Source organism: Saccharomyces eubayanus, chromosome XVI (genome assembly GCF_001298625.1).
Source record: "Saccharomyces eubayanus strain FM1318 chromosome XVI, whole genome shotgun sequence".
Taxonomy (NCBI): domain Eukaryota; kingdom Fungi; phylum Ascomycota; class Saccharomycetes; order Saccharomycetales; family Saccharomycetaceae; genus Saccharomyces; species Saccharomyces eubayanus.
This window is the reverse complement of record NC_030975.1, coordinates 507,047-534,170: the sequence shown is the minus strand read 5'-3', so window position 1 is coordinate 534,170 and position 27,124 is coordinate 507,047. Positions and strand designations below refer to the sequence as shown.

The 27,124-nt window shown below is 38.4% G+C and overlaps 12 protein-coding genes and 1 non-coding gene across 13 annotated transcripts; 6 read left to right on the top strand and 7 right to left on the bottom strand.

The window, feature by feature from the left end:
- The first annotated feature begins 284 nt into the window (after window positions 1–284).
- On the top strand, window positions 285–376 carry DI49_5457. Its single transcript is given in 2 exon segments — window positions 285–322; window positions 340–376. It is a non-coding gene; the product is annotated as a tRNA-Phe (tRNA).
- A 2,407-nt stretch (window positions 377–2,783) lies between these two features.
- CIT3 (citrate (Si)-synthase CIT3) lies at window positions 2,784–4,229 on the bottom strand (the record flags this gene model as incomplete). Its single annotated transcript, XM_018368445.1, has 1 exon — window positions 2,784–4,229. The coding sequence occupies one exon, from the start codon at window positions 4,227–4,229 to the stop codon at window positions 2,784–2,786; it is 1,446 nt and encodes a 481-aa protein (XP_018219025.1).
- Window positions 4,230–4,808: 579 nt separating this feature from the next.
- HAT1 (histone acetyltransferase catalytic subunit HAT1) lies at window positions 4,809–5,927 on the bottom strand (the record flags this gene model as incomplete). The annotated part of the gene is made up of 1 exon (XM_018368444.1): window positions 4,809–5,927. One exon carries the CDS (start codon window positions 5,925–5,927, stop codon window positions 4,809–4,811), a length of 1,119 nt encoding a protein of 372 aa, XP_018219024.1.
- Window positions 5,928–6,203: 276 nt separating this feature from the next.
- Window positions 6,204–6,905, top strand: SNF8 (ESCRT-II subunit protein SNF8; the record flags this gene model as incomplete). The annotated part of the gene is made up of 1 exon (XM_018368443.1): window positions 6,204–6,905. One exon carries the CDS (start codon window positions 6,204–6,206, stop codon window positions 6,903–6,905), a length of 702 nt encoding a protein of 233 aa, XP_018219023.1.
- A 193-nt stretch (window positions 6,906–7,098) lies between these two features.
- Window positions 7,099–8,487, bottom strand: ULA1 (Ula1p; the record flags this gene model as incomplete). Its single annotated transcript, XM_018368442.1, has 1 exon — window positions 7,099–8,487. One exon carries the CDS (start codon window positions 8,485–8,487, stop codon window positions 7,099–7,101), a length of 1,389 nt encoding a protein of 462 aa, XP_018219022.1.
- Window positions 8,488–8,852: 365 nt separating this feature from the next.
- LSP1 (lipid-binding protein LSP1) lies at window positions 8,853–9,884 on the top strand (the record flags this gene model as incomplete). The annotated part of the gene is made up of 1 exon (XM_018368441.1): window positions 8,853–9,884. One exon carries the CDS (start codon window positions 8,853–8,855, stop codon window positions 9,882–9,884), a length of 1,032 nt encoding a protein of 343 aa, XP_018219021.1.
- A 388-nt stretch (window positions 9,885–10,272) lies between these two features.
- AEP3 (Aep3p) lies at window positions 10,273–12,093 on the bottom strand (the record flags this gene model as incomplete). The annotated part of the gene is made up of 1 exon (XM_018368440.1): window positions 10,273–12,093. One exon carries the CDS (start codon window positions 12,091–12,093, stop codon window positions 10,273–10,275), a length of 1,821 nt encoding a protein of 606 aa, XP_018219020.1.
- Window positions 12,094–12,452: 359 nt separating this feature from the next.
- Window positions 12,453–15,965, bottom strand: NCR1 (sphingolipid transporter; the record flags this gene model as incomplete). Its single annotated transcript, XM_018368439.1, has 1 exon — window positions 12,453–15,965. One exon carries the CDS (start codon window positions 15,963–15,965, stop codon window positions 12,453–12,455), a length of 3,513 nt encoding a protein of 1,170 aa, XP_018219019.1.
- A 770-nt stretch (window positions 15,966–16,735) lies between these two features.
- On the top strand, window positions 16,736–18,520 carry TFC8 (transcription factor TFIIIC subunit TFC8; the record flags this gene model as incomplete). Its single annotated transcript, XM_018368438.1, has 1 exon — window positions 16,736–18,520. The coding sequence occupies one exon, from the start codon at window positions 16,736–16,738 to the stop codon at window positions 18,518–18,520; it is 1,785 nt and encodes a 594-aa protein (XP_018219018.1).
- Window positions 18,521–18,668: 148 nt separating this feature from the next.
- On the bottom strand, window positions 18,669–21,242 carry CHL1 (DNA helicase; the record flags this gene model as incomplete). The annotated part of the gene is made up of 1 exon (XM_018368437.1): window positions 18,669–21,242. One exon carries the CDS (start codon window positions 21,240–21,242, stop codon window positions 18,669–18,671), a length of 2,574 nt encoding a protein of 857 aa, XP_018219017.1.
- Window positions 21,243–21,703: 461 nt separating this feature from the next.
- RQC2 (Rqc2p) lies at window positions 21,704–24,943 on the top strand (the record flags this gene model as incomplete). The annotated part of the gene is made up of 1 exon (XM_018368436.1): window positions 21,704–24,943. One exon carries the CDS (start codon window positions 21,704–21,706, stop codon window positions 24,941–24,943), a length of 3,240 nt encoding a protein of 1,079 aa, XP_018219016.1.
- A 181-nt stretch (window positions 24,944–25,124) lies between these two features.
- RET3 (coatomer subunit zeta) lies at window positions 25,125–25,694 on the bottom strand (the record flags this gene model as incomplete). The annotated part of the gene is made up of 1 exon (XM_018368435.1): window positions 25,125–25,694. The coding sequence occupies one exon, from the start codon at window positions 25,692–25,694 to the stop codon at window positions 25,125–25,127; it is 570 nt and encodes a 189-aa protein (XP_018219015.1).
- Window positions 25,695–26,015: 321 nt separating this feature from the next.
- Window positions 26,016–27,074, top strand: TAF3 (Taf3p; the record flags this gene model as incomplete). The annotated part of the gene is made up of 1 exon (XM_018368434.1): window positions 26,016–27,074. One exon carries the CDS (start codon window positions 26,016–26,018, stop codon window positions 27,072–27,074), a length of 1,059 nt encoding a protein of 352 aa, XP_018219014.1.
- Window positions 27,075–27,124: the final 50 nt, after the last annotated feature.

Here is a 27,124-nt window from a genome sequence, read left to right as displayed (position 1 = left end):
TGAGGAGAATATCTAGTATAATCTATATACGTAATATTATAACATTAAGAAATAATGGAATCCCAAAGATCATCATACAATTTAAATGGTTATTACAGCGTGTGTTTTTTATATACCTCTCTTAAATAATTCAGGAAAGAACTTCTTATTCTTCATTATTACAACTTACTAAACTAACTAACTATAATCACAATCCTAAAGTTAACGAAACTGGGATGGATAAGAGGTCATATCCGTCAGATGTGCTGTAACTCTGTGGTAGTCGGTATTCTTTCAGAAATTAAGCGGATTTAGCTCAGTTGGGAGAGCGCCAGACTGAAGAAAAAACTTCGGTCAAGTAATCTGGAGGTCCTGTGTTCGATCCACAGAATTCGCATCTTTTTTACATCATCAAGGATGGCTAGCCTAACATATTTTGTACATCACATGATTAACCCCATACTTTAGGCGGGAAATAGAGCTAATGGTCACAACGTAGGAAAGGAAAAAGAAAGCTGAGAGTCAGAGCATTTAAAAACGTGGTGCTACTTTAATTTTATCGATTTAATCAAAAGCTACACATGAATTTACGGGGTGACCAAGTGGCCGATTATTTAGTGTAGAGTATTTCCTGATATCTAAAAAACTAAAATATTCTAGGTAGGTATTTTTCGTTGTTTTGCAATGAGCTGAAAGTTTATTTCATACTATGAGGAAAGCGAAGGATTACTTTTAAACGAACAAATTCATATAGGAGTCGATTGGCATGTCCACAAAATCTATTTTTGAACTTACCTTCATGATAATGTCAACCTTTTCAGGAGAAGCGGTAAAATGTTCACGCAAATGTCTTTCAAATTTATTGAGTAATAGTGGTATTCCTTCCTCTCTTCTAAATTTATGGCCAACAGGGTACTCTACAACAATTTCTTCTAACTGAGACCCGTCATTTAGTTCTATGAGTAGCGCATTGCCTATTGATCTTTTAGTAGGATCTTGATAATCTTGGGAAAATTGGATATCCTCAACGCAATACATTTTCGACCTCAAGTTATCAATCTCAGGATTCTTTGCAACCTCGTTTGAATAATCGGTAGCTGTGAGATTGCCGGTTATTAACGGAATTGCAGTCATGTATTGAATACAATGATCTCTGTCCGCATAATTATATAACGGGCCTGATTTATCTATAATCCTCATTGCCGCCTCCTGAGTTCTAATTCTGATGGATTTAATATCTCTGAATGTTTTCCCTTGTTCGCTAAGGATGTTATACGCTTTCACAGCAGCCTCAACAGCAGTTTGTGCATGAAATTCTGCTGGAAACGATATCTTAAATAGGACATTTTCCATAACGTAAGAACCATATGCTGATCTTTGATGAAAGGTGAAAGGTTTGCCCTTGAATAAAACGTCATAGAATCCCCAAGTTTTGGCTGTCAAAATAGAAGGTATAGTTCCAACACTAGCGTTCTTGACTAAATAAGCCAAATTCACGGCCCTTGAGACCGCATCACCGGCCGCCCATGATTTCCTAGATCCGGTATTCGGTGCGTGTCGATAAGTGCGCAATGACTGCCCATCTACAAATGCTTGTGATAGTGCTTCAGTAGTTTGCTCCTGGCTCAAACCCAGCATTTTGGAAACAACAGCAGTTGTTGCTACTTTTACCAACACTACATGGTCCAAACCTACTTTGTTGAAAGAATTTTCGAGTGCTATTATACCTTGAATTTCATGAGCTTTAACCATTGCTTCCAATACGTCTTTCACAAGAAATTCTTTCCCGTTTTTTCCATGAGTAGATCTATTTAATCTGGTCAAGTAATCCGCAACAGCTAAAATTCCTCCAAGGTTATCAGATGGATGTCCCCATTCAGCAGCTAACCAACAGTCATTGTAATCCAACCAGCGTATCAAAGTACCGATGGCAAATGCTCCCCTTACAGGGTCCATCACATAGGATGTCCCTAATATTTTGGTTCCATTGGGAACGATCGTATCTTCTACAATTGGTTTGATAATGTTTCGAGCTTGCTCAAACTTTAAAGCCGCTAAGCCACAACCAAGGGTGTCAAGGAAACATAATTTAGCAGTATTCAAAGCCAAAGTTGACGTTATAGGAGTTTCATGAACATACGTTGCGATATCCCTCAAAACTATGTCTGCCTTCGGCCTTTCATTAGTTTGTGAACTTGCTGTATTAAAAAAATGTCTTTGGACAAAAGATATCTCTTTTGGCAAATATACCGCAATTCTTTTATTTTTTAGGTTTTTAGCTAGAAACATCTTGGTTATTAATGGATCGATCAAGAACAAGCGAAAACGAATGATAATATCATATGATCCGAGGAGGAACTATGGACTACGTGTCCGTTATGACAATTTTATACATTTTGTGCTTATGGTTTTCACTCTTAGTCTCTACGTCTAGAGGGTGAGAGTGCATGACTCGTAATGTTTTAAAAATGTGGAGAATCATGGTCATTGTTAACAAAGTTACTTATTGCTCCGAAATCCGAAAACCGACAATCGGGAGAGTGGCTGTCGATGGGCGCCGAAAGCGTCAGATATTGGGGTCGAAAACTCAAAGCCAAAAAAAGGGCCCGTCATAAAAGATATCAAAAAATAGAACCAAAGAGATGAGCTTATTCTCTCATAATACTAAGATCGCCAGGTTGATTTTCATTGAGTTGAGCCAACAATTGTTTTGCTTACTTTCTTACATATGATATATATTATAAGTCATAATCGTGTTTCTTGCAAATAGCTAATGATGTATACAGAATTTGTAGGAATTGGCGCTATATCACCTTTGTGAGGGCTTCGAGACCTTCAAAGTTCAAACTCTTCGGTCTTTCTATTGGTAGGCCTAAAACGCGATCCCAAACAAGTTGGGTCAAAGGTCCTATGGCTCTTGAACACCCAAAAATTACAGTGAAGAATAGTAGTTCCTTAATTCCATAGTGATAAAATAAAATTCCGGAAGCAGAGTCTACATTGGGGAACGGATTCTTACTCTTGCCATGCTTTAGCAAAACCTTAGGCGCAACCTCCGACAGCTTTTGCATTAACAAAACATTTTCGTCATTTTTGAATTCGTCGGGCCTGGCTTGCGCAAATTCAAGCATTGCTGTAAATCGAGGATCAGGTTTTCGTAAAACTGCATGTCCATATCCAGGAATTACACGGCTTGAGTTCAAAACTTTCCAAAGATAGTCTTCGATTTCCTCCTCGTGTTCGACGCTGGAAATATTTGAGTTCATCTCAAGCAAAAATCTCACCACTTCTTGTGCGGCTAACCCATGCAATGGTCCGGCGAGCCCCATTATGCCGGATGAGTAGCTGAGGTATGGGTCACTTAACGCACTCCCCACCAAATGAGTAGTGTGTGCAGAAACATTGCCTCCCTCGTGGTCAACATGTATACCGGTGTACAACCTCATCAAATTGACGAAATCTAGAGATTGCTGGGAATTGAGACTACACTTATTGGAAGACTTACTTCCATTGGTCATTCCGAGCAAAGAGCATATATTTGAACACCAATCTGTATCCTCACTATACTCTCCCAATGAACGTCCTTCATTTGTGATATTTGAATATATTCTACCTGTCAGGAGTGGAAGAGAAGCAATCAAATTTAGAGAATCTTCAAGGGTGTCAATCCAAAAGTCCTTCTTCCCTATTAACCCATTTTGGTAATTTGTAGCAAATACGGACCCTTTATTCATAGACGCTAACCCAATTGCAAGTTGGGTCATGGGATGCATTTCTTTAGGTAAACATAACAGCACTTTCTCTGTATCCTGGGGTAATTTCCTTCCGCGAAACGCTAGTTCTTTTTTTAAAGAATTTGTTTGCTCAAGTGTAGGTACACTACCTGTCAATAGTAGCCACAGCATTGATTCCGGTAAGAAATTATCACCATCAATACCTGTGCCAGGTAACCTCTTTTGGCATTGGTCGATTGTTAGACCCTGGAACTTTATACCGTGTTCGGGATCTAATGATGTTCCTTGCCAAAACATTGACTGATTCCCTCTCATTCCTCCTAGAATTGAGGAAATGGTAATCGGTCCGACTACTGTGTCCCCATATACAGCCTTGAATTCTGTGATCGCATCTCTTCTTTGAGGTATAACTTCTTCAAGAGCTTCTTTAAGAGTTATAGCAGACGACTTAATGATTGTAGTTGAACTAAAGAGCCTCCTGCGCACATACGTGCTTGTTATAGATCTGTGCAGCATTTTGAGATAATCGCACGAGGTATAAATGCTTATGATTTGTGAGATAGGAAAAAAACTAGCGTCTATTATCAGATAGCTTGTTTACCGCTATCTCTCCTTAAATATAAATGAACATAACAGTCCCGTCATCTATTCTTTGGCATGTCTTCCATTTTTATTAAAATTGGAGTAGGTCATCAAAACAAGTATTTAGCCGCTTTCCCGATTTTGTTCATAGAGCCGCAGGTGTAGCGTGTGTACCAAATAGTGTTGCCTCCCCAATTTACTGCCATCTTCTGCTCATGTAAAAATATAGTGTCTTTTTTTGTCGCGAAAAAGTAAGTGATGACAGCTCTTTTCCTTAAACTTATATTTTGCTTTCGGAAAAATAAAACATAAATATTTTTATCTTCTATCTTTTTTAAATTTTTTTATTTTTTATATTACTGTAAATAAAGATATAGATTTATGTTTTTATAATCATGTGACCTTGTAGTTTATTATGATAATAAAAGAATTAAAATTCGGCACTGATCTTGGAACGCGACAATAATAATATATAATAAATCTCTTTTAGTAATAATACAGATAAATATATAGCTAGGCTTTGAAATCTTCGACTGATTTTATAATACGCATATAATCATCTTTCACCAGAACAAATGAGTTCATCAGGGCTTCCTTTGCTTCTTCTGGTTCTGTGCCACTGAGAGCATCATAATTTTTGATAAAAAGTCGTTTCTTCACTTTCATCTCAAATGATGGAGACTTGTTGGAAAGAAGAATCATTTCTACAAGTCGATTGAACTGCCTTTCTTCCAGTTTGAAAGACCTTCTATTTGATTCTAAAAACGCGTGTTCCGAGTGCTCTCGTAAAGCGGCAACAAAACCTAGTTTTCGTAGTCTTTGGAGGTCATTTCTATCGCGAAGATCGTCGAACGCTTCATTAGGATCCTCGACAGTGATTTCAGTGATGCTTCTGTCACTCAACCAAGATTGAACTATGGCTTCATAAAGACAGGAGCCGTGTCCTTTATTCTGATAGGGAGGGAAAATGAGGAATTGAGATATTTTAGCTCTGAATTTGTCGTCAACACTTTCATCAAAAGATTGTGCACCCAGGTAATGCCAATATTTGTAGGTAGTAACAAATCCAACTAATTGTTTTGTTTTCTTGTTCAAAAGCCAAAAGATCTCCCAGTTTGGATCGTTCTCATCTATGTAGTTGGCTGCCTCAATAAATAGAATTGAAAAGATTTGAACACGACGATGCATCCTCTTTGCAAAATCGTCAAGCAAATTTGTTTTATATACAGTAAATTCTTCCCCATTTAGTGAATACTCAGACACTTTACAAAAACTTTCTGGTAGGTTATAATTTGTTTGCTCTTCCGTAAAACAATCCACCCATTTAGCTTCATCTTTGACAATCACGTCATCCTTTGGTAAAAACGAGAGCAGTTTTTCCTCCACATTACTAACATCGCTATCATTTAGTTTTGACGAGTATTTGACATTGACATATGGTTTGAATGCTATCGAATCAAATGCAAGGTGGATTACAAGATCCTTGTAGCCATAAATCTTTTCAGAATCGCCATAGATTGGATACGTGAATAATGGCAAAAATTGAATCGCGTTTTCACCAACTATAGAAATTTTTAAAGCTTCGTTGGCATTCGAAGTCCATGTTTCAGGCTTGAAATCACTCGCAGACATATCGTTAATTCCTGTTTCTATAGCTTTGCAGGCACTAAGCAGCAACCCAAGGAAACCAAACCTTGATATAGCACTAACGCTTAAGATACCATGTATGGTAGCATTTCGCAGTTCACGTCGGTCAGTTATATTTTTATCACGTTTAACGTTAAGGGTATGTCAGTTCCACTCATCCATAAGTATAGCAGCTAGTCCTATCTAGATATATAACATTTAGCCGTTAACCTCACTATGAAAAGATATCTGCCTTAGAAGCTATTCCTTGAATTCATTGACATGAAACAGTTTGGGTTAGCAGCATTCGATCAATTAAAGGATGGAAAGTACAATAATGTGAATAAAACCATACTAGAAAAGCAATCAATCGAATTAAAGGATCAGTTAAACGTCTTCCAAGAACGGCTCGTAGAATTTGCAAAAAAACATAATAATGAGCTCCAAGCGTCTCCAGAATTTCGCTCAAAGTTTATGCATATGTGCTCATCGATTGGAATTGACCCTTTATCTTTGTTTGATCGAGATAAACATTTATTTACAGTTAATGACTTCTATTATGAAATATGTCTAAAAGTTATAGAAATCTGTCGGCAAACTAAAGATATGAATGGAGGCGTCATTTCCTATGAAGAACTGGAAAAAGTGCATTTTCGAAAGCTGAAAGTAGGAATTGATGATTTGGAAAAGTCTATCGATATGCTGAAAAGCCTAGAATGTTTTGAGATATTTCAAATTCGTGGGAAGAAATTTTTGCGTAGCGTTCCAAATGAGCTTACGTCTGATCAAACTAAGATCTTGGAGATCTGCTCTATTTTAGGTTACTCGAGTATTTCCTTGTTGAGAGCAAATTTGGAATGGGAAGCCGTGAGGAGCAAATCAGCTCTAGATGAGATGGTCGCCAACGGTTTACTGTGGATAGATTACCAAGGTGGTGTAGAGGCATTATATTGGGACCCCTCCTGGATTACCAAGCAACTGTGAGATCAGGCGCTCTGGTATTAATATGGTAAGCAGCCGGCGTTAATAATGATTTAAATAGATACAAGAACACTTTCTTCCAGATCGGTATTTTTTTTAATATTTAGTCCTGACTTACGAGCATCAAAAACTGGGTTCAACAACTATGTATATAAACTCTTGACATTATGGAAGGAGGAAAACAGACCGTTCTTTCTTATATTTTATATATCACAGAAGAATTGTTTATACCGTTATATAGAAATAAATCATCAGTAGGAACGTAGTGGTGTGTTATGAGCTTAATGGCTTCTTGGGCTACTGCACCTCCAAAAAATGCCATAACTGGGTAGTTACAATCAAGTTGTAAACCTTTGAACTCATCCTCTAACGCTACCGTAGCTATAAATTCCCCTTGGAACTGTACCGTCAATAATGCGCTTAAAAGAGAATGCGAAGTATTGAAAATACCTAGTAGATCTCCTTTCGGCGGTAGTACTATCTTGATCTCTCCGGAGTGAGAGCAAAACGCGTTCAGGACATCTTTCGAAACCGTTTTTTTACTGAATATTAAACTTTGCTGTATGCGGGACTTGTCAAGCTCAGCTTTTGCTTTGTACAGTGTTTTGAGTTTGATGTAGTTTCCCGTCGTAGATTCCATATCCGGGAGAGCGCTCGTTAAAGGTTGAAAGGTAGAGTTCTTGTTTCCCCTGGACATGTTTTTTAGCACCAAAAGTAGTGTTAGAACTTCATAGTTGTAGACATCATGCCAATCATGCGCATCATTTGGTGTTTCCACAGTTCGGAGCAAGTCGTCTTGTTCCTTTGGAGAACCGTCTTGAGAGCAAGCCAAGTATGCATAGCGTCTAGCTTCTACATAATTCGATTCGCAAAGAGCGTTTTCTCCTACGGAGAGGCAAACTTGGTCTAAAGCCTCCCTCACCCGACCAGCCGTTATCTCTTTCGTACTACCGTCCTTTTGGAGTATAGCGATGCACTTAATAAGCAGAATGATGTAAGGTATACCAGAGAAGGCTACAACGTCCATTTTACTTAGATCAAATGTATTTACATAGTCGATTAGTTCAGGCCATGGTTGCTGTAACCGTAAATCATATTTTTTATTATCTGGATGTGACTGTAAAACAAAATGTGGTTCTGACAAAACCAGATTCATATACCCATAAAACCCAGAGACAGAAGTATTCAGTACAGGAGGAAATTTTGTCCCGATTCTCCCTCTGACTTCATTTAAATCAACCAGAGTCGTTTGCTTACCAATACAAGTCAAGATTATCACCGAAAATTGGGACCAGTCGTAGTGAGAGTGCATTAAGATCTCTTCGAGCCCCTTTTCCTCATATTCCAGCTGTTTGGAAGTCAAAGGCTCAAGGTCTCTTTTGAGCTTGGCTAAAAACAGCGGGCCAGGTTGAACCGCACTCTTTTCTTTGAGCCAAGTTAGGGAGGATATCCCAGCAAGCACCAGATTCTTGGAGACTTCCTGCAACAAAGCTGTAGCAGGTCCTAGCACGCACACACGGGCTTGATTCAAATTATCTTGGCCCGATGGCCCCCAGAGTCTCACCTGTCTGTCATATCTCTCCATAACTTCGTCCACCAATGCCTCACGCCTCAAAAGCCTAGCGTCCAACTGTTCTCATCGCGTCAATCGTGTCGACTCCAGTTCTATTGCATTGCTAAGCTGAAAGCTATTGCGGCCCCCGCTCGTCGCAGCCGAACGAAAAAGGGATTGTGAAAGGCGTTAGAGGGGATAAAAAGGGGCCCTTTGAAAAAAAAAAGACCGAAAAACCGGGAAGATGCAACGGCTAAGCTGTAATATATAAACAGGTGGAGAGAAAAGAAAAAAAAATGCGACTCACTTGCCCCTTCCCAAATTCTTTATCGGAACCTAAAATCTCTCTATTTGAATACAAAAAAGTTAAAAAACATCTTTGATATCACAAGATAGAAATGCACAGAACCTACTCTTTAAGAAACCAAAGAGCCCCAACGGCTGCTGAGCTCCAAGCTCCACCTCCACCACCATCATCCACCAAGTCCAAATTTTTCGGTAAGGCCTCAATTGCCTCTAGTTTCAGAAAAAACGCGGCAGGTAATTTTGGTCCAGAGTTGGCAAGAAAGTTGTCTCAATTGGTTAAGACTGAAAAGGGAGTCTTGAGGGCTATGGAAGTTGTCTCCAGCGAGCGTCGTGAAGCCGCTAGGCAGTTGTCCCTGTGGGGAGCTGACAACGATGACGATGTTTCCGATGTCACCGACAAGCTGGGTGTCTTAATATATGAATTGGGTGAATTGCAAGACCAATTTATTGATAAATATGACCAATACAGAGTGACTTTGAAATCAATCAGAAACATTGAGGCATCTGTCCAACCTTCGAGAGATCGTAAGGATAAGATTACCGATGAAATAGCTCACTTGAAGTACAAGGATCCTCAGTCAACCAAAATTCCAGTCTTGGAACAGGAATTGGTTCGTGCTGAAGCAGAATCTTTAGTCGCTGAAGCTCAATTATCTAACATCACACGTGAAAAGTTAAAGGCTGCTTATAGTTATATGTTTGACTCTTTGAGAGAACTGTCTGAAAAATTTGCTTTGATTGCTGGATACGGGAAGGCTCTACTAGAATTGCTAGACGATTCTCCGGTCACACCAGGTGAAGCTAGACCAGCTTATGACGGCTACGAAGCATCTCGTCAAATCATCATGGATGCTGAAGCAGCTTTAGAATCTTGGACCCTAGAAATGGCTGCAGTTAAGCCAACTCTATCGTTCCATCAAACTGTTGATGATGTGTATGAGGACGAAGATGATGAAGAAGAAGAAGAAGAAGAAGTAGAAGACGGAGAAAGTCAAAATGGTGCTCTTCCTGGGCAAGTAGTTGAAGAGGAAGAGGTCGAATGGACCACTGAAGTCCCTGCCGAAAATGGGGCCGAACATCAGGGGACTCAAAACAGTCATACTACCGGTTCTGAAAACATCTAATTCTTTCCTAATAATTAATATATTCGAGCCTTTTTTCCTATTTGTTTTCCACTTTAAATGTCTGCTTATTAACTCCATACGGGATTTGGTTCTACTTTACTTAGTTCTTTCCCAACCAATATTCCAATATTGTAATCTCTCTAAATTCTTTTCCTAATTTTCTTTATAATTAATTAAACAAGTTTACCAGACTCAATTAAATAATTAACCTATTTTATTTCCCTTTAGTGTTAGTAAAGTAAAGTAAATGCTTTTGATTTTGATATTTAGTAAAAATTGAATATGATTTATGATTTATGATTTATGAAATATGTCTTCTGTAAAATAAGCGTCTCTGTCACTAATTTTTTCCCAAGGTGCTATCACCAAAGGGGTTGTTCCTTTTTTCTCAAACCTCTTTTAATATCCTTCTTTCAAGTAGCTCATTCTTGAAGGCTGATTCATTGTCTTCGACGTATGCCAATCTCTTCTCAAATGCAGCCCTTGTTGCTATCGCTTTGATCCGGTTTCGGTACTCTCTTTTTCTGTGGGAGAGCTCCGAAGGTAAACCCAAGGGCTTATTGTGGCACTGCACCATACTTGTGGGGCGTAGAGTTGTGGGGATACAACCTAAAAACCGGAATATTTTCTTTTGTGTAGAATCGCTTTCCTTCCAAACTTTCCATGAAAATCCACCCGGGGAAGAGACTAGACTGCCCAGCAATTTGCTTGCTTTTTCGAGTGAACTTTCTGACGGAGGGGTAGCGCTACTAATCTTGAACATTGATTCCGCTTTGAGACTCCAATAAGTTGTACGCAGAACGAATCCTTCAGCAGCCTTTAACCCTTTAATATACCGGAGAACCGTACCGAAGTTTTTCGTGTTACCGTTTCTCACTAAAGCTTTGAATAGCATTTCAAATGTTTCAGAATCTGGTTTAATTTTGTAAACCTTACAACAGGTATTATAACAGAGAAACGCCAAGTCACTCCTTCCCTTATTGGCGAATATGCGCATAAAATGGTTAACTACTTCCGAAGTTAATCTAAAATTATTTCCTAAGTGTTGATAGCCATAATTAAGTAATTTGGACGCGGCTTTGAGCTGTTCCTCGCTCAATAATCTTTCTATGCATAAGTAAAAAATATTTCGCGAAATGGGTAACGAATTTGTTGCTAAGACTTTCAAACAATCTTCAGCTTTATAATCACCATTTCTCAGCACAGTGTAGACAAAATTTGTGTTGAAATTTCCTAAATGCTCACCCATTTGTACAATATACAATTGCCTCGAAATTTCATCGCGAAGAAAATTATAGCACGTCGTCCAAGTTATAATATCTGCAGAGACTCCGTGGTCTCGCATATTTCTCAGATAAAACAGCACTTCCTCGTCAGGAAGTTTGGTTTTTCTGATATGTGAGTTTTTGATTATACTTCGCAATAAAATATTGAAAGTGACTGTGTTTGGTTTTGCACCTTCGGCCTTCATTTGTGCGAATATCTCTCTACAAGTTGCAAAATCGAAGTGTTCGCTAAAAAAGTATATCACGTCGTTGTAGACTTGGACGGAACGTAATGGTAGAGTAGTATGGTTGGTTGGATGAAGTAAGTGTCGCAATAATTTTCGTACAATGCCATTTAGTTTTGAAGATGAGCGAAAATGAAACTCTGTATGAGTTAATATTCCAATATAGTTTTCGAATAACTGAGGATTCTTTGAAAAATCAGGGAGAGGAGGGACTTCCTGGTTGCTGAATTTGAGAAACTTACGAGTAAAACGTTCAGGCCGTGAACTCACTTCGCCTGATGTACAGCCTATCAGTAATGCCAGCATTTCTCTCGTATATTCTTGAGACTTTGCTGTTAGAAGTTTCTGAAGCTTGTTCGATGATTTTGTTTGTTTAGAGATTACATACATTTGTTTTGCACGGTCCTCGTTGTAGTCGTCCCTAATTTCCTTTCTGGAAAGTGTCAAAGTCGGGAGATTTGAAAGGTACTCCCTGGCCTGCTCCCTTTCAAACTTGAAACCTGACTTTGACATCTTCCTTACTCCTTCATCTCGTGACACCGATTTAGAATTAATGATTTTCCCTTGGTTCCCCTTTTTAACATCTGCAACGGGCTTATTCTCTTTGAACAAATCTGGGAATAGTACCTTTTGATATAGTATTGGAGCTTCTCTTCCACTTTTCGATAGCGCATGTGTTAAACACCTTAATGTATTCATATGTTTGCTAAATGAAGAATTATAGGAAAGAACACTAGAAGGTGCTATAGCTAACTCATCCTCTTGTAGCCATTTTTTATTTTTTTTCGATCTTTCTTTCTAACTGTTCGAAGCTCGATGTTGAAAAGCGAGTTTCGTCCGAAATCAGGAATACTTCCCTCTAATTGACAGTTGATCATTAAACAGTGAATATTCATCAATATTCTTAAAGCAGCGCAATGGTAGAGCTCATATTCCTATACAAGTATCATCTTTTTTACATTGAAGCCATACTCTGTGTTATGATGTCAAAATAGTTACTGAGCTGTTACTTATTTTTCAACTTATGTAGCGTAACATATATAGTATACTTCGCGGCATTAATCTTCTGCGTCTATGGAATCGTCCCTAAAGCCTTCGCCACCAAACAATGACAACAATGCAGGAAGAAATAAAAGGGCATGCATTGCTGCAACAATAACCAGAGTAAACCACATCCTGAAATAAAATACATCAAATATTTTTGACTGGGCGAATGCTAGAACACAAACTCCAATAAACTTGGTTAAAGTTATGCCTTTGATGACCGACTCGCCTACAGTATTCAGTGAGTAAAGAACTCTCGAATTAGTGTCTTTTTTGGTATCACTTGTTACTACTGTAAACGATCTTACAATATGAACACAGAACTCCACAGCTAAACCGACGCAAATAATCAAATTAACCAAACTTACAGCATTCAGTGAAATACCCAAAAGCACCATCAAAGCACCAATATCTACGATGATCATAGTAACAACCAAGGCCAATAAGAATGAGTTTCGTTTGTTCCGCAAGAAAAGAGAAGAAACAAAAAAGATCAGAACGATGGCACTAACTATCAGCTTCAACGTTAATGGCAGCAAAGTTTGATACTGCACAAAGAAAATGTAAAATGGTGAATATGCAAATATGTCTAATTCAGGGAAAGAGGCTGATATCCTAATTCCATCATCATAGGCCTGAATAAAGTCCTTTTGGGATCTCAGAGGACGATGCGCTGTCCTGAAAACTGAAGCAGAAACACCTGTTTCGTTATACACCAAAGAAGTTGAATACGGAGCGCGCCCACCTAGAGGACAGGGGTCGCTTGGTGCATTAATCCATACGCTCAAGTACTCCATAAACTCACTACCTTCAGGAAACCCTGACATATTGTAATTCCAAGATCCTTGTTGAAAGCAAGTTTCACAACTTCTGCTAGGGAAAAAAGGAGGACAAACTTCATCTGTTCCCTTCTTTAACCTACAGCATTGATCTAGCTGAGGGTTTAAAAACATTAGATAGTCATCTAACCAATTAGCCAATGGCTCCGTTAATGTTGATCTGTGTCTTTCTTGCTCTAAAACATTAGCCAAAGAGTCCTTCTGACAGGTAGTGTATTTACCACATATTTTTTGTTGGTTTTGCCTTTGAGTTAAATCTAAGTTCTTCACAACCATGTATACTGGTGGGCCTACGTTTAAAAAGCGATAAACATCATTAAAATAGTCAACCAGGTAAGAATCCTGTGGAACGGCCAATGTTTGGTCTAATCCGAATTCGATTCCAGGTAAGAAAACCAGAGAGGTTAAAAACCAAGCCAAAAATGCTCCTAAAATCATCTTCTTGTGAATCAGAATCTTAAGATAAAAGCTGTTCAAAGAGGATTCCGTAGCGTCTTCATTTCCTGTAACTAGTTTATACTTGGTTCTCTTTTCGTAGAGAGACAGAATTGACACGTACGCTGTCAACTGCAGCACCCCATTAAACATAACAGATACCGTGGAGTATATAGCAAAATTATGGACCGCTGGCATTGTAACAAAGGCTGCTATCAAAAAACAACCTGTCTGGCACAGCAATGACATCAATATAGAAGGAGACATCCTCCCTATAGCACTGACTATTTTTTCATCAATTGAGTATTCTGGCTTTTGCTCGCAATTCCTATCATACTCATGCGTAATCAAAAAAATGTTATCTATACCAATTGCTAGGACTAGGAATGGTATAACCTCTGCTATGATCAATGTCGACCTTAAACCAAAAAGAGTTAAAAAGCCGGATGCGCAGATAATAGAGGCCAAGACTATAACTAGACCCGACACACCAAGCAGTAACCTTGTTTCTCCGCTTTTTCTTCTCAAAGCCCATGTAGCGTACAAAAACATCATGAGGTAAGATATAGCAACGGTTAGAATGTCATTGTTATTATTCAATTCTTTCTCCAAAGAGATTTCCGTATTGAAACTTATCCTCAAACCTTCTGGAACTTTTAAATCTAACAAATAGTTTTCCAACTTCTCTTCCCAACGATTAGCCGATTGAGTGTGGTTAGTCAACAAGAGTGTTACCACGAAGGCCTGGGCGCTAAGTATATCGTCGTCACTAAAAAGAAGATTAGTTTTCAAAGGTTGCTGGAAAGTAGGTAAGCAATTTACTGGAAACTTTCCACAGGCCTTTAATTCTCTTTTCCAGCTATCCTTCTCCGGCAAAGCTCCTTGAAAGTATTGCGTAAAGGATTCTATAACGCAGGTAGAGTCTTCTGTTGGTCTGAAACAAAGGTCTTGGTATCCAATATTTTCTGGCGATTGTAGCTCTTCCGTAATAAATTTTTCAATATCGAACCACCATTCAAGTGTCTCATACGATAGAACAGGCCCTGTTTCATTCACAACAAAAATTTGCTCTGTTCTATAGAATGGCCCAAAATTATCGTCAAAATATTCTTTTTCTTTGAATTTTTCAGAGTTCTTACTTACCCATAAGTTGATTGGATTTGTTTCAAGGGTACCGTATTGAAAGATGATAAAACCGAATGCAAAGATACTAAGGGCAGTAGCTGCTAATATTTTGTATGGATTTTGGACGGAAAATTGTGCCACTTTTGAGAAAGCACTGGCCAATTTGTTATTAAATGAATTTGTTTCGTTATTAAAGCTCTCAAATATATTTGTATTAGAGTCATCCAAAGAAGCCGACTCCGGTAAAATATCGTCATCTACAATCAGCGCTCTCCCTTCCTTTCTCTTGAAGAAGCAATACCACGTAGCTACAAAAAGTGCACAGACAGTATAAAATATCACCACAGAAAAGGAGAAACATGGAAGAGAACCAACTTTACAAGTACCGTCTTTCAAAGGAGCCAAATCAGGGCAAGATTCTTGACAGTCAGAGCATGCACATTTATATTGGGCATCATCGCACGTATAAACTTCATCATTAAATTCTTGCCATTCCTTTTCCTGCTCTGGCAAATCGTACTTATAATTGATCTGAAAGGGAGATCCTCCTAGCATAGGCTTTGCATCTCCCAAAAATTTCAAAAATTGACTGTAGTTTTTGGCACCACCTCCAATCAAATCCATCGCATAACCATTGGTAGCAGAGAATTTGATGTTTTTACATGAATCGTAGAATACAGACGCCCATGATGAATTCATAAAAACGTCCAGTTCTGCAACAATATCCTTGTCTTCTTTTGACTTTTCTACTTTGGTAATATTAACAAACGTTCCTTGGTCAGGAGCGCAAGTGAAGTGGCAAAAAAGATTATTGAAATTCTTGAGGCATGCTGGGCATGAAGCAATCAAAGGCTGGGCCTTTTGCAGATTATCCCTTAAGGCCACGACCTGATCTTTGGTGCAACAAGCATGACGAACTTCTTTCCACTCTTCACCACAAACTTCAACCAAAATTTTACTAGTTTCATCTGAAAGGAGAGGTGGTTCAAAGCTAGGTTGAGCAGGACAAGGTAGTTCGTTCCCAAATATTGACTTTTTCCCGCAATTCCCATACATTGCACAAAGGCCAGTTGCCTGAACGAGCTGGATCAGATGGCCAATTAGCGCCACAATCCATAGTATATTCATAATCCTATTAACCTGAGCTCCCTTTTTGTTTTATTGAAAGGAAAGGTTCTCTTCCGTTCATAAACCAAACGTTATCATAGTAGTCGCAGTTTAGTTTCTCTTGTTTAAAACCTTCCGCTATATATACCTTGAGGGGTCACCCGAGAAGTTCACAGACAGACTGGCCAGAATACCGCCAACCATCTCTAAAACCGTAGAGGACATGCTACAATCGTTCACGATGAGACACGATTGCTAAAGAGATACCTATTTGAAGTTGATGACCTGTGAAGAGGCTAATTTCGCTTATAGAGTATACAAAAATGACTACTTGCTGGGACACCCTCAAATGTACACACGGATAGTTAATATTATTGATAGCTGCAGTTGAGAGAGTGAAGTATACACGTATAGTCTAGCTTTAACAAATTAGAAAGGATTTTTGCATATATGCTTCGGAACATCCCAAGAGGTATAGCGCACGTATAATTAAACTTGCTGCCTTACACCAACTCTGGCTGCTACGCTACGACAAGCAATTAGTCGAATAACAATTAAAAATGAATCCTGCCAAGGATAACGTAACTTTCCAGAACGCTTCGGGAACCCTCTTCATATTGCAGTCTGATATTCAAAATGCGCATCTGATTTAACATCTGGCACCATAACGACTATTCTGCATATAAAACGCGCAACGCATTTTTTAGAACGATATGAACATAAACAAACGATTCGTGCGGAAAGTGTATTTATTTTAAAGACATCGCAATTAGCTTTTCAGGGTATAACAAATGTCAATTAAAGGCACGATGAAGCTCTTAAGGGATTTGCTGGTAGATAGGAAGGAGTTTGAGGACTGGAAGAACAATTTAGCATGGGCTCGGGATGGTACTTTATATTTAACAACCTTTCCAGATATCAGTATTGGCCAGCCAAAATTTACTAGGGACGTGAATAACAATAGTAAGAATTTGTTCCATGTCAAAGAACGCCCCTTAGAATTTGAAAACAAACTGGATTTCGAGCTGGCACAACAGAACGGTTTGCTGAATTCGCAGCCAGTCTCCTATCCCAGAGTCTGTAAACCATCACCGACCGATGATTGGATAGCTGTATTAACCAATAATGGGAATATTTCTGTATACAAGGACAGTAAAAACCTTATCAATATTGACTCACCAGGCGATTTGAGCCGCAGAATTTACCATTGCTTTGAGTGGAATCCTAATGGTTCTTCAATTGCAGTCGGTAACGAAGATGGTGAGCTTCAGTTTTTTGGTATTCAGAAGAACCTAGAAACCACTCCAGAATTTTTGTTTGAATATAGCTTAAAATTAAGTGATGCTGGCTCAAGAGATTGGGTCACCCATATAACGTGGTGCGATGATATTCTCATAGCGGCGCTTTCAAATAATTCTGTATTCTCCATCACATTTCCCACTCCCTCCAAAGATCCTGTATCCAAATTATTACAAAGTGCTTCGAGAAGAAAAATTACTGATTTGAAAATAGTGGACTACAAAGTAATTTTAACCTGTCCTGGATATGTTCATAGGATAGATTTGGAAGATTATTCAATTTCGAGCTTAAAAACAGGATCTCCAGAAAACTTTTATATAATCCCACTGAGGTACGAAAAAGAGAGTACGGTATTACTGATTTCTAATAAGACTAGTTATAAAGTTCTTTTAGGAGACGGACTCAATATGACGGTAGATAATATTATTGCGCCTTATTTGGAAAAAAAATTCAAAAAGTGGAGCACTATTTGGAATGAGTTCAACAATTATGAAACATCTGTGGTCATTCATGGCGTGTCTCTCTCTCCAGATGGATATTCAGTAGCAATAATATATAATATGGAACGGGTGGCATTCAAATACAAAATTGCCTCAGAACAGTCTTTCTGTATAATGTTCGCTCCATTATATCAATCTTGGAGAATTTCTGAATATGCTGATGGATTAGCGTGGTACCAAACGTACCATATTTATGACAAATCAATGCCTCGACTTCCAGACAATTTCAGTGCAGATAAGAAATTGCTAAATGGAAGCTACCCTATTAGTCTGGATTTCAAATCATACCTCATAGCTTTGGTAAAAAGTGAAGAGATGAGATCCATAATGTTTTTGAATATGACAAATGAGGTCCCATCACTTTTATCATTTCAAGAAGCATTGTACGAGTATGTCGCGAATAAAACATCCGAGCTAACAAACAACTTTGATTTAGCCTGCGTATTGTCTTTAGCAAAGATACTGAACAGACAAGCGCCGATTACTAATGGAAAGTTAACAATGAAAAGCGGTTTACTTGAGGAAGATTTCGACTTAGAGAGCTTCAAAGCTGACCCTGAAATTGTAACATCTACAACCAATAATACGTGGAAAAGATGCGGTGTGACTCTACTTCCGATACTCACTACGCAAGTAAAAATATGTCCCGTGAGTAAAAAAAGAGTACTGGATATAAAACGAGATGACGTCAACAATTATGGCTGGTTCACAAGAGGTCTACTAGAGACATTTAATGACAAAAGCATATACAGCGGAACGACGCTGGAAACAATTTAAATGTTAGGAAAGGAAAGGAACAAAATAGGAAGGAATAAGGTATATAAGCATATGTACATGTACAAAAAAATAGGCGTTATTTCCCGGAATTTCCTTGTCTGACATTAAGTAACTATAAATAAGCTGTGCCTGAAATTATTCTCTTCTACTATAAATTCGTGCCGTGAGCTGCAAAAAATGCCTTTGTGGATGGGATAACTTGGCGAGTTAAGTGTTCGGATTTGATCGAATCCCGGACCCAATGTGACAGTTTGTCCCGAAAGTTGGACCTACCATATCGTACGTCAAGTAGATAGATATTTGCATAGTCATTTGCGTGCCGTATAGCACGGCCAACGCTCTGATTAACAGCTTTCATACAGATATTTTCCATAAACTCTCTCGCCGCATGCGAAGCTTCCTCCTTTGTCCCGCCTGATTTCATTATTTTCTCCGTCAAGTGCTTTCTTTTAACTATTAATTCCCCACTAAAGATATTTGGGAACGGCAAGCCAACCATCACCACAGCTCTGCATAAATTATCTTGAAAGTTTATTCCTTCAGAAAGCTTCCCACCAACAATAGCAAATAAAATAGATCCTCTGCCCTCCGCTACTGAGTCAGAATACCCAGCTAGTATATCGTCGCTATCCTTTGACTCGTAAAAAACTTGCCTCACCCTATTTAACTTCGCGAACCTGTCGTTTTGTTTCCAGCATTCTATGACATGTGCCAAATACTGGTAACTTGAAAAAAATGCCACTATACCACCCTTTTGGGGAACTGCTCTACTTAAGTCAATAAGAAATTGAAATAAATGATCGTTTATAAGAGGAATAGACATTCTTTTTTCAAATGTAAATTCAAGCTCTGGTTGATTTGTAATGTAAGTTTGCAAGTTTTCTTTCGGTATGACATGGTTGCATGAAAAGGTTGTAATTTTTTCTGTAGGGATTTCGGGAAACAAGTTGGTCAAAAAGTCAGTGACAGGCTCCATTGTCCCTCCTGCCAGGAGCACACATTTAGCTTGATCTACTATCGATTCAAAAGATTTACTTGGCTCTAAAAGCATGTATTTTATCGTGTAACTCTTCTCAAAGAAAAACTGGCCTTCCGACGTCAAATTTGTCAAACAAGATAAAAACTGAGAGACCTTGAAAAGCAGTGGTTGAGAAGATACCGGCTTATCCGCCTCTTTTGTTAATCTTTCACTTTTTAGCACTTCTGCGTCTTTTAGAGCCTGGATGTACGTATCAATTTTGTAAGCAATCTTGGATACTCTTATATATCTTAATAGCTTATGAATATTGAGTGTATCAATATTACTTCCCGCGAACATATGATTTGGGTCTATTTCCTGCCCTACCTTTTTAAAATTTTTAGTTATAAACTGAATTAGCGTCATTAAAAGCGAATTTAGTTTCAATAGGTTCACCCGGTTACCGGGGTTGAGCCTAGTTTTGAACTTGTTAAAATATATTACTATTCCCTTATGACAGTTTTTCAAATCAACTAATGAGACTTCTGAAGAATATATGGAATTTATCGTTTCTATCAAATTGTGAGCTTCATCAATAACCACTATAGCGTCTTGAAGATTTATTTGAAGACTCGAACGCGTAGATTCGGAAAGTAGATATTGATATGGCAAAGTTACGACTTCTGCAATAGGAAGAGCTTCTCTGGATGCGTAATATGGACATATTTCTAGAGACTCTCCCAGTGGAACTAAGTCTTCAATGTCTTGAATTTTGGAAAATATTCTATCCCTGAGAGCCAATGTATCGGGACCGTGACGCCATTCATTCGTATTCTGATAAAAAGTACACCCCTCTTTGCTGTGTCTAAGATCTGCACAGGCGTCATTAATAGCCTCCAGCGTTTTCCATTTTTTCACTTTTGGATTAATGCAAAGTTGCTTTTTTGAAGCAAGTGGCAAATATTTTACCTTTTCATCAGGAACTTTATCTATAAACGATGATGGAAATGAGGGCAATCTCAGCTGGGAAGTAAATTGATTCAATTGAGAATAAGTCCTGGACGCAAAATATATCTTCACTGGATTTTGGTTTACGACTCCAAGGTGATCGTAGTTGTTTAGATCCTTTATAGTCTTGCTGTCGATTTTATTTAGAAGCGTTTTTATTTCTGAATTCAAATCACTTAATCTATGATGTTTATCAGACAGATCTCCCTTCTTTGAGCTAACTTCATCCGTTTCAGAATCAGACTCATAAGGCTGTGGGATGAAATCTTGTTCTTCAAGCGATACATTAACATGCTGAGTACCTCTCCGTCTTTTTTTAAATGAGTTTGTTATACCGTATCTTCTGTTTTCTTTATTTAGGTCATGCGCTGTTTTAGGTTGCTTACGACTAGTTGCGCTAACTTCATTCAAATGCTTTTCGTACTCATTTAACGAAGTCAGCTTTTCTTGCAGGAGCGATTCCCTATACGTGTCATTGACCCAGTCTGGTTCATCATCACTCTCACTCTCACTTCCATTCCCTTTATTTTTAGAGTTAGCTTCCATGTGGGTAATAATATCTGCTTTATTCATTCTCAGCCAAGTCATCGTGGCGCAAATTAATGACAGGGTCTTACCTGTTCCTGTGGGACTTTCCAAGATAGCTATTTTCTTCCCTTCGGTAAGTACCCTGTATACAGTTTCCATCAACTGTATTTGAATATCATATGGCTTATAAGGATGGTAGAAGGTCTTTGAATGTTCCTTTTGGTCCATTTTTTGGAATACAGTGTTTTTCTGGGTCGATTGCTTGGTGCAGCAGTTGTTGTAAAGAGGTTTTGAAAGATAAAATGGAAACTTCAAACTATGTAGTCCTTGACATATGTTTATCGCAATACCTCAAAATTATCGAGTTCGTTGTAGATTCCTTTACAACAGAATGACGCCAAACAACTCCACTTCAACCTCGTAAATAATCTTCAGAATTGATTTTTCGAAAGACTAGCATAAATTTGAGCCCTTTGTAATAATTTTCCCCTAAGCTCTTTCACCATTAGCGATTGCCTAACTTCGGTGAACTTCTGAACGCGTTTGAATTTTTCATTCATACTGAGTAAAATGAAAAAGTGAAATTTCGGGATAAATTCCAGTTATAAAAGGGTCCGATGGCAAATTGAGAAGAAAAGTTGGTAGTTAGTTTGACCTAAAGAATCCACGAAAGCAAATAATTCGTGAAGATGAAACAACGAATTAGCGCGTTAGACTTACAGCTGCTGGCCAGAGAACTGAAACAAAATCTGGAAGGTTACAGATTGAGTAACATTTACAATATTGCCGACTCGTCAAAACAGTTTTTACTCAGGTTCAATAAACCGGACTCTAAATTAAATGTTGTGGTGGATTGTGGCTTAAGAATTTACTTAACCGAATTCAGTAGGCCAATCCCCCCAACTCCTTCTGGGTTTGTTGTCAAGCTGAGAAAACATCTAAAAGCAAAACGACTAACAGCTTTAAAGCAGGTTGAACAAGACAGAATCCTTGTTTTGCAGTTTGCTGATGGTCACTTTTATTTAGTGCTGGAATTTTTCAGTGCAGGGAATGTTATTCTTCTGGATGAAAACAGACGAATCATGTCCTTGCAAAGAGTGGTCTTGGAGCATGAAAATAGGGTTGGTGAAGTTTATGAAATGTTTGATGAATCACTTTTTGCCACAGATAATGAGGATATCAAGGAGTATTCGGAAAGCTCTAAAACAGAATACACTTCTAACCTTGTTAATGAATGGATAGAAGCAGCTCAGAGCAAATACGAATCAGATGCTGCCGTTATTAAGGAACTAAACATTGAGAGTAAAAAGAGTTCGAAAGAAAAGAAAGTCAGAGTTCATTCCATCCATAAGCTGCTGCTTTCAAAGGTCCCTCACTTGTCTTCCGATTTACTTTCGAAGAACTTGAAAGTATTTGATATTGACCCTTCGGAATCTTGTTTAGCACTTCTAGGTAAGACAGACACACTAGCAAAACTGCTAAATGTTACCCAATCAGAGTATAATGAACTTTTATCAACATCTGATAGCAGGGGTTATATTTTAGCCAAAAGAAATGAAAATTTCAATCCCGAGAAAGATTCAGCGGACCTCGAATTCATTTTTGATACATTCCATCCCTTCAAACCTTATATCAGCGATCCAGACAACAAATATTTCAGCATCGTTGAAATTGAAGGGTTTTACAATAAAACGCTTGACAAATTTTTCTCAACAATAGAATCTTCCAAGTACGCCCTACGTATCCAAAATCAAGAATCACAAGCACAAAAGAAAATCGATGATGCTCGTGCTGAAAACAATAGAAAGATACAAGCTTTACTGAACGTTCAAGAATCAAATGAAAGCAAGGGTCATCTAATAATTGAAAACGCCTCCTTAATAGAGGAAGTGAAGCTTGCTGTCCAAGGTTTAATTGATCAACAAATGGATTGGAGCACTATTGAGAAACTAATAAAAAGTGAACAGAAAAAGGGAAATATGATTGCACAGCGGATAAACCTGCCTCTGAATTTGAAAAAGAACAAGATTAGCGTTAAGCTCGATGTGTCTAAGGATCAGGAAGGTACCGCTTCTTCGGATGAAGGCAATGACTCAGAGTCCAGCACTAGTGAAAGTTCTAGTGATTCAGATTCAGATCCAGAAGATTCAAGCGATCTAAGAAAAAAAAGTGCGAAAAATATGAAAAACAAGGAGTCCATCAATACGCTAAATGTCACAATTGACCTTGGTTTATCAGCTTACGCCAATGCCTCTGAATATTTCAATATCAAGAAAACAAGTGCTGAAAAACAGAAAAAAGTGGAGAAGAATGTTGGGAAGGCTATGAAGAATATTGAAGTCAAAATTGACCAACAACTAAAAAAGAAGCTGAAAGAATCTCACAGTGTTTTGAAGAGGATTCGTACTCCCTATTTTTTTGAAAAGTATAACTGGTTCATTTCAAGCGAAGGATTTTTGGTTATGATGGGTAAAAGTCCAGCAGAGACGGATCAAATCTTTTCTAAATATATTGAAAACGATGATATTTACATGTCGAATAGTTTTGATACGCATGTATGGATCAAAAATCCAGAAAGAACAGAAGTTCCTCCGAACACCTTGATGCAAGCCGGCATATTATGTATGTCTTCAAGCGAAGCTTGGTCTAAGAAGATAGCCTCCTCCCCGTGGTGGTGTTTTGCTAAGAACGTTAGTAAATTTGATAGTTCTGATAATTCCGTTTTGCCGGAAGGTGCGTTCCGGTTAAAGAATGAAAAAGATCAGAACCCTCTACCACCTGCTCAACTCGTAATGGGCTTCGGGTTTTTATGGAAAGTGAAGATAAATGGAAATGATGAGGATGAGGATGAGGATGAGGATGAGGATGAGGATGAGGATGAGGATGAGGATGAGGATGAGGATGAGGATGAGGATGAGGATGAGGATGAGGNTGAGGATGAGGATGAGGATGAGGATGAGGATGAGGATGAGGATGAGGATGAGGATGAGGATGAGGATGAGGATGAGGATGAGGATGAGGATGAGGGAGTAGAAGAAGGAGAAAACAGTGATGGCGAAATTATCGAATCATTAGAAGATGAGGATGACAACGAGGATGATACTACAAATGATAGTGATTTTGAATTTGACAGCACCGGAAAAGAAATCGAGACAAGAAACATTGGCGACACTATACTATCCGAAATAAAATCTTCAAAATTAGAAAATAATGAAACCAGCAATATAAATGATGATGTACAGTCTGTATCCGACGAATTGAGTGTCACTACCTCTGTAGTCGATAGCATGAACAGAAAAGTCCGTGGTAAAAAAGGAAAATTAAAGAAGATTCAAAGAAAATATGCCGATCAAGATGAGCATGAACGCCTTTTGCGTTTAGAAGCTTTGGGTACCTTAAAAGGTATCGAGAAGCAACAACAAAAGAGGAAAGATGAACTAATGAAACTAGAACTTAGAGAAGACAAAAAGAATAGACGCGAAAAGCAAAAGAATTTACAGGCTTTGAAGTTTAGTAAAAACGAAAAGGCAAAGGTTAGTTATGATAGACATATGGCCGAACTAAAACCATCTCTCGATAAGGACGATGTAGTCATTGATATTGTGCCTGTGTTTGCTCCTTGGCCTGCACTTCAAAAATATAAATATAAGGTGAAAATTCAACCGGGAAGTGCAAAGAAAACCAAAACTTTAACGGAGATTTTACACTATTTTAAGGGTAGACAGGTTGATAGTTCTTCTAATGACAAGGAAATGGACTGGCCAAAAGAACATGAAATGATTAAAAGCTTGAAGGAGCAAGACCTGGTTCTTCTGCTGTGCGTTGATAAATTAAAAATAACGATTGCTGGTCAAAAATCCACCAAGAACAGTGGCGGCTCACAAAAGGGCAAGAAAAGCTCCAAGGCGGGCGGTAAGAAAAGAAAATAATTGTATCTGTTTCCCTTTCATTCTTATACTAAAAACACGTTGACTAGTTTTGTTGTAATTCTCTGTAAATGAGTATATATATATATATATGTATATATTGGAAAAAAAGAAAAGTAAGTCACTATCCAGGCCTCATAAAATCAGGTTAATTTTTCTTCGTCTATCTGTTCTGTCTTTATGATTATAAGCCTTGTTGCAACCTTTCTTGAAACTTGCTCTTTGCAAAACCCCAGGCACCTAAGAACCCCTTATCCAAATCCAATGACATTTGAGGTTCATTTGTGGGTGGTTTAGAAACTCTGGATGCAATGGTGTTTGAGTCTGTTTCCAGGATAACGCCGTTATCAATGGTTTCGTCAATGGCTAGTAAAACCATGTCGTAGTTTTCTTGGATATTTTTTTTGTCTAGACCTGAATTTAGAATCAAATCCAGTGATCCTTTGATCGCTGAAAACCCTTGCTGCAGAACTATTTCGTTCTCTTCTAGCGAAGCAACTAAATAGATCGTGACGTCAATGTATTCTTTGTAAAGGACCAGACGGTCTTCGAAGATCAAAATTTCCGAATCCTGCTTGTGAGTTTTGCGGTGCAATTGTTTCTCAAACTCCTTTTGTTTCTTTACGGAATGAAAGAGCAATTGATGTCCGTCATCGGATCTATGAGGAGGTTGGTAATATTTTGCATAAATTCTTTCTCCTTGCTGATCCAGTATTAAAACAGCCTGAACGGTATATAGCGATAAAGAAGACATTCCGGACCAATGGTTTACAGTACTCAAATTAGCAAGCCAGCTCACGAACAACACCCGGATGTTTAGGGACTATTCCAGTAATAACCTCGATACACCACAATTGTAGCTTTAACGTTCAATGCCAACGTGTTTTTTCTCTTGAAAGAAAGTAACAAACGGGTAAGCCCTGGTAGTTTGGATTTTTTTCTTTAATAATTTCATTATGGGTGATGATGAAAGGTATGCTAATAACGATGATTGAACTTTAGTGCAGGCCAATTCGGAAGCATCCGTTTACCAGCAACCAACATATTTTTTAGGTTTATAGGCTTTCTTGGTGCTATGACTACCAACCATGATTTTTATTTCGCGCTTCTCCGCATTTCCATATTACAGTTACTGAAGGCCCAGGGATTTGACAGGGCAAGGCCGAGTCTGGTGGATGTTATGACCGATCTTTACACAAAGTTTCTGAATTTGCTAGCATCAGAGGTTAGTTCTATTGCCCAATCGAGGTGTGATCAGGACGATACAGTGGCTTTGCAGGATATAACTCTGGCTCTGGAAAATTTGGGCATCGTTAAGCCTACAGATGTCCTGGATGTCTATGATGAGAACCCTGAATTATCAAGTTCACGGGGAATGGAAAAGTTCAAGGAGTGGTGCTTAAGTGCTCAATCGAGCGATGCACGAATAACCGCTTTACCTACAGTGGAATTATTGCAGAATGAAGAAAAAGAGTCAAATCCTCTATCGGCAATACCAGACTACCTCAACCAGTTACAACAAAACAAAGGTGTCAAACAGAAGTTGGAAACGAAAAATAAAAAGACAGAGCTGATAGAAGATCTGATAAACAATAATGGATTGGATGACTGGATTAAATTAGTGGTGGCGAGACAACGAATCAACTTGATTGAAAGAGCATCCAAAAAAGACTCTCAAAACGTGATGGCTTTGCCACATATTGGGGGCTATAAATCTTCACTTTTAAGCCATCCACACCATAGTACGATAAACAACGAAGACAGGCTACCTTCAACCATGACTCCCAGAGATGAGGACGCTTTAACAGAAATACGAGATAATCCACTTGTAACAAGCAAGCTGCCGATAATGAGGACCGAAAATAGACTGGAAAACATAACTCTGTCCTTTGAGAATGAGGAACTCGAACCATTTGACGAAACTGAAGATCCCAATCAAACACCTCATGACGATAGTGATGTGGATAATTCTAAAGGAGATAACAAAAGTTCAGCAGGATCACCTCATAATGATGACCATGATATATCAATGTTTCAATTCGATCCTGACGTAGACACTAAATGGGCAGAACAGGAGGATATGGACAGCACGTTTCAGCGCAGAACCTCACTAGATTACGGGGGCTATTTTTAATATGACAATTCAGCATTTTCTCTATCCATTATCTTTATTCTCACTTAATT